Below are 6,561 nucleotides of genomic sequence, written 5' to 3'. Positions count from 1 at the left end.
CTCTCTCTCTCTCTCTCTCTCTCTCTCTCTCTCTCTCTCTCTCTCTCTCTCTCTCTCTCTCTCACACACACACACACACACACACACTCGCACACACGCACACACGCCCATTCACACACCAGGCTAGGGCAAGCACACGCCTTTCTGCTCCATCCAGTCACCCTCTGATGTTATGGGCACAGTTAGCCAACGTCTCTTTAAAACATTTTTTTTTAAAGAGGAAGGAGGAGAAAGGAAGTACTGCAGTCTGAATCCCTTTTGAAGGGGCCAAAAAAAATTAGCATGCATTTTTATCGATATGCAAAGGAGGAGAGGCGGAGGGGGAGCTCCTGCAGACAGCAAACCTATTCACAAAATGCCTTCCATCTGGCCAATACAAATGGTATTTGAAAATGCTAAACCTCCCGGCATGCTCAAGAGGAACCATTAAAACAGAAATAAATGATCATAACTGGCTTAAATGAAATTATATACATATATACATATATATGTGTAATTTATAATGCAGTCTTAGGAACCATTAAAACAGAAATCAGGATTATAACCGGCTCAAATGAAATTACATACACACACACATGTGTAATTTATAACACAGTCTTAGGAACCATTAAAACAGAAATAAAAGATCATAAATGGCTTAAATGAAATCATGTACAGACACACACACACACGTGTAATTTATAATGCAGTCTTAGGAACCATTAAAAGAGAAAGAAAGGCTAACTGCCTTAGATGAAATCACGGACATGTGCCTCTCTATGTATGATTTATAATGCAGTCTTTGCCTTCGTTATGTAATCCTCTGCATTTACCCCCTTGCTGCTGCGGTCCTCGAAGGCAGACACACACAGGCACACATGCACATGTAACACACACACACACACAACACCCAGGGAGCTCCGGCTGGTAACGGCACTGATTGATTACCTGTAAGAACGCTCCCCACGCACTGTGTGCTTCCTGAAAGGAATGATCGTCCCGTTATCCTGGATGATGTCGTTGTTGTTCTCTCCATTTGGGGACAAGGTTTGGGTAGGACCAGGCATTGGAGCTCTCCCAACAATGAAAGCCAGTATTTCCTATGCTCCGGTGAGGAAGGTAGGCTGCCTCTGTCTTCCTGTCTCACCCTTCTGCTCCTCTGCTCCTGATCCCCTCACTTGCTCACTGCCGCCCTCCCTCTCTCTCCTCCTCCTCCTCCTCCCAGGCCTCCCTCCCTCTCCTCCCCCTCCCTCCCTCCCTCCCTCCCTCCCTCTCTCTCTCTCTCTCTCTCTCTCTCTCTCTGCTGACGTCAAACTGCCTGGAGCAGCACCCTGGTCATGTGACAATGTTCTTCACCATAGCAACCAGCTAACTCATCATATCTCCCCAATTCACACAGGGCTACAGGCATGACCACACCAAGACATCCAAACAGGCACCGGTGGAGGGGGGAGGGCAGGGCCCAGATAGGGTGTGTAAAGCACCAAAACCACCTCTACGGCTCCCACCTCCCCCCCGAGGCCACCCCCACCACCCCAGCAGACTTGCCTTGTCTGAAAACCAGCTCTTCCTCTAACCATTTCCTTTCCATTGCATACTGAAACTGCAGCTGTGTACACAAAAGAAGGATTCAGGCAATGGGATGTGTGTGTGTGTGTGTGTGTGTGTGTAGGGGGACCTTTTAACTCCTTCATGACTAAGTTCTTTACACTCTTAAAATGAAACTCAGGGAAACCCACAAGGAAGGCCCTGTAGGCAGCCAGTGGCTAAAGGCATTTATGAATATTTACCCTTAACACCTTCCTCCAGCCAGACAAAAATGAAACCAAAAAGGGCTCAGGACTGAAAAAAAAGGGCTAGTTCCTTCTACTCAACACTGCATGTTACATTTACTTTGAAATCTGTGGCATAGGTTGCATGACCAAAGATGCCCTGTTTTTTTTTACAAAGGGATTCTGAAAAAGCCTAATTAGAAAAGTGACTGGCATTTTTGAAATGCATAGCTACCCTATGCCCCCAGACTCAATTCCCCAAGGCCAACTAATCGAGATAAATGGTCCCATGCCCTTTACTCTGTGGCTGTTTTCATTTGGGTTAAAGAAAGACCACATCACTTAGTATCTGGATCTGAATGCAGCAGGGGTACAAAGTAATATGCATCCAGGGAAAGCTCCACAAATACTGCAGACTGAAAGTCAAACTGTCACCCAAAACACCTCTGGCTGATTTGGTGCTGGTTACTCTGCTTTCTTTCCCCCTACAGCCACCCCCCCCCCCCAAAGGGCATTCCCCATCCGTTAGATTACAATGTGGTCCCTCAGGATCTCTTCCAGGAGGCAGGCTGTGAATGCTTCAGTGATGCTGTGTTTACTGGAATCAGTCCCTAGGAGAGGTTGGGGAAGGTGAAAGGTGTTCTGTAACTAGACAGAAAAACATAAGTGTATATATATATGCATATATAGGAATGAAATGGCAAACCACTCATGTATGTATATATGGTATATATAGTACATATATAAATACACATGCACACATGTGCATATACACATATACATACATGAAAAGGCAAACCACTCCAGTACCTTTGCCAAGAAAACCCCAGATGGGGTCACTTAAGAGTTGGACACAACTGAACACACACACAAACACAGTACCCCCATATATACACACACTTATTATATGTATGTATGTATATAGATAACACATCATTATTTACCTATATATACTTATGTGTTAATTATGTATTTATTGAACCATATATTATCTAACTATACTCTATGAATATATTTAACTATAATTATTTATATATGTATGTCTATATATACATATAATACGTGTATGTATACATATATACATATAAGTATATAAAGTTCACAGCAGAAAACACTCAGATATTTCCCCATCAACTCATATCCTCTTGTAATTATCTACTTTCTCATTTTAAGGTACAATTATTAAAAAACCAAGCAGAAATGTTGTCAAGCCTGACACTTCTCCTGTAGATCTCCCTGGCAATAACAAGTTATTTCTGGTATCAGGATTCTGGAATTAGCATCAAATGAGCTTCTCGCAGTGTGTTCACATTCAGCACCCAGATGGTAGTGATATAATCCAAACAAGCAGAAGCAGAGGGCATTTTGAATTTTTTTCATTTAATTTTAATATTTTATTCACAATTCCTAATAATCCCATTATGATGTTTTTTTTTCTTCTTCCATGTTTTAGTCTGCTTAAAGTCATTTGTTAAAGAAGCAACATGGACCCAATTCTGACAGAAGATTGGCTGGTTTTACAAGGCATACAGATAAATATACTGATATATCTAAGATAAACAGTAGGCCATGTGTTGTATGACACAAAGTGGCATGACTACAGTCATCACTGAGGAGCTTCAGGCTTTCTTTGCTTTATATTACTCAATCCTCATTTTCTATCTTCTTACCAATTTCTTCCATCACTCCATAACTTCTTGTTCCCTGTGTGATCCCATGAGTCTCAGTTAAAGAGCACATTTAAAAATGTAATATTGAAAATGGGTGGAGTCTTCCCTACCATTTTGACTTTGCCCTTATCACCTGGTTTCTTCTGGATATACTATTTAAGTCTTGGACTGAAGAGGTTCAAAAACATGACAAGGTCTTTTGTAGACATAAAAAAGCAGCATCTCAGACCAGTTATCTGGTAATGTGGTGCTGAAGGGGCTTATAAATGTCTTCTACAGTAGTGGGAGAAAGTTGAAACTTTTTTTTAAACCGCTAAAATTTTGGCTGACAACTCAGAATAATATTATTTCTATACTTAGGAATAGTGCCAAGAAGCAAATAGTAAGAAGAGATATCGAGTCCAGAACCTTGTCTGATATCCCATACTGAGACTTGGAAGCATAGGGTCTCAGGAACCTTTAGAGGCAAAGAAAATAGTTCGAAATGACACTAAAAGGATTATGAAGCTTCAGGCACTTGTTCTGTATGATTGACTTAGCTTTCTTAGCCATTAACCTATAAACTATTCATTTTGGTGAACCTTGAAGTGGTTAAATTATTTTTTTTTTTTGCCTTCTGGGAGACCAGCTATATTGGCTTACATTTTTGATACTCAGTCGCAAGGCTAAAAATTATTTTAATTATCAGGTAATTTGGAAAAGGTATTCACTTGCTTTTTCCTCTGAGGACAATTAGACCAAACTCTTTTGAGCAGTCATAGTTCCCTTTCAGAAGGTTCTGAAATGATGAAGAAAGCTTATTTTCCACACTATGAAAATGTAGATAGATGGAGAGCTAACAGAGCTGATCCACCAGCACAGATATTTTGGAATAGACACTGGAGATAGACAATGAACTGAGCTAAGAATTTAAGAAGAGGAAAAGTGCACAGTTGCTTCGGGAAAATTGTACAATGCTTTTAGTAACAGCAGCCATTCTCCTAAAAATAAAACCTAATCTTTTAAACATCAATATTTTCCCAGTAATGCAATATAGTTTCAAGTCATAGAATGCCACAGTTTCTGGAAAATTAAGCTTTCAGGTTACCTGAAGGGAAATGGAGAGGCGCATGGCAGACTGAAGTAAGCTGCGATACACTGCCAATAAATAATTTACAGAAGTAGAATTAAGTATATAATCTAAGAGTAGTGTGACTGGAAAGGAGGAGAGTCAGGTATATAGGCGTATAACTGTTAAGCACCTACTATGTGTCAGGCCCTACAGACACAAAGAAAGGAGTTCACAGCCTAATAATGTGTGATGTGTGTTCCACTGACATTTACAACATATCAAGCCATCTAAAGACAGTTCCCCAGCATATCCACCAGACTCCTCATAGAGGAGTCATGGGAAAATACAGAAAGGTATCATACAAGATGAGAAGTCATGGATGGGTTTTGATCTGTACCAGAGTGGGGAGTGGCAACATTTCTGAAATCAAAGAATCAAGAAATAGTGAGGTAAATGACAATTCTAACAATAAATAGACAAATGTAGGCCCTGAATGATTAGGTAAACCTTTTTGGAAAAGCACTCAACTACATCTTCATATGTACAAAAATATTTATAGCAGCTTCTTTTTTCCCATCATGGTAGTTCACAAATATAATGAAATATCACGGTGCATAAGGGAATGGAGAGAAAGTTTCAGAGAAACCTGGGAAGACTTATGTGAACTGATGCAGAGTGAAGTGAGCAGAACTATGAGAACAATTTATATTATAACAACACTGAAAATGTTAAGAGCTGAAAGAATTAAATCTTGATCCTGTATTTTTACATTTGATTTTACTCTGTAATTTTATTCTGTAAATGTACCAAGGATCCCTCATCCTTGTGATGCTAGCCAATTAGATGATTTCTCTTCTGTTCTTTGTTCTATGCTTATAAAAATGAGTTGCATCTTCAACTTGGGATCATTTGGCCAGAGGCAGGGCCATTCAACCCATCGTTGATTATCAGGTTGCATGCCCCTGCTAATAAATGGTATCTTGCTTGAAGAATTGCCTCAGCTTCCTCTTTTGTTAAATTTCACTTTTATCAATGCAATGACCAATCAGGGTCCTGCAGACGATTGAGAGGCAATGGATTCAGATATAATGAGACGTACATTTTTGGACATGGAAAATTTCAGGATGTTTTAATTGACTATGAATATTAGTTATAAGGTTTTTCTTTTTTAATTTGTAGGTGAGATGGGAGGGAAAGGGAAAGAATTTAGTCTCCTCTCCTTCCCTAAATGAGAAGACAACAGAAGTATGGCCAGAAGGAATCGCAGACAGGCAGGACAGCTTTGAAAGTCTCAGGTTGAATTTATTATATGTTTATATTAAATATAATATAATATAAATAAAAGCAAGTTCTATAGAGATTTGCAGTCTTTCGCACAGTCCTCTTCCTTTCAAAAATGTGTGTAGAAATGTTCCTTTTACATGGTGTCTAAATTCAGATTTTTTTAAAAAGAAAAAACCCCTACATATCCCAAGTCTTCCCTTGTTTCTGCCATTCTCTCCTGTCAAAATAGGACATTTTGTGAATGTTAACCAGGAAGGGAGCTACAAGCACATTTGGAGAGGAAAGAGAAGAATATGGTTATCAAATTGAAAGGCTTAGAGACTCTGGGTTTTTCATCAGCCGTGCAACAAGTTCAATTCAATAGCTATTCTTTAAACGTCTTTTGAGTACAGAGTAGTTAGTTGGTCAACAAGCATTTTTTAAGGCTTATTATATATGCCAGTCGCTATGCTAAGCTAAGCATCATGATACAAAAAGACCAAAACAGTACCTGCCCTCAAGGAGTTTACAAAGCATTGTGCTAGATTTGGGGAGAGGCAACAATAGATTTTACAATCTAGTAAGATTAAATAATAATAATTAAAAAAACTTTGTCTTTTCAATCAACAAAATAACCAAACAAAAATCTCCCAATGAATCTTAGAGAAAAGAGAAAGATTAGTAAATTTCAAAAAAAAAAAAAAAAAAAAAAAAAAAATTAAAAAAATATAAAAAAACAAAAAAAAACAAACCCCAAATGTATTCGACAAAACAAAAAAGTAAAAAAAAAAAGGAAAAAAAAAAGTTTCATAAACATAACAAGAAA

The 6,561-nt window shown here is 38.8% G+C and overlaps 1 protein-coding gene across 7 annotated transcripts in view; it reads right to left on the bottom strand.

Moving 5' to 3' along the window:
- Nucleotides 1-6,561, bottom strand: part of MAPRE2 (microtubule associated protein RP/EB family member 2) — a 201,849-nt gene that overhangs the window by 108,805 nt on the left and 86,483 nt on the right. The window contains exon 1 of one of the 7 annotated variants that reach the window (XM_069099897.1): nt 1,528-1,548. The exons of 4 other annotated variants lie outside the window; for them this stretch is intronic. Coding sequence is in view for 2 of the 3 variants with exons in the window: in XM_069099894.1 (XP_068955995.1) it covers nt 928-1,046 (119 nt within the window). In the remaining variant the exon portion in view is untranslated. Of the gene's footprint in view, nt 1-927; nt 1,231-1,527; nt 1,549-6,561 lie in introns of those variants that run through there. 2 more of the 7 variants (XM_069099900.1, XM_069099894.1) reach the window with 2 other exon arrangements.

This window comes from Petaurus breviceps, unplaced genomic scaffold (assembly GCF_028583685.1).
Source record: "Petaurus breviceps papuanus isolate PSGF00001 unplaced genomic scaffold, PetGlider_PUasm1.0 38, whole genome shotgun sequence".
Taxonomy (NCBI): Eukaryota; Metazoa; Chordata; class Mammalia; order Diprotodontia; family Petauridae; genus Petaurus; species Petaurus breviceps.
The sequence above is the reverse complement of the archived record's forward strand: the minus strand, read 5'-3'. Positions and strand labels throughout refer to the sequence as shown.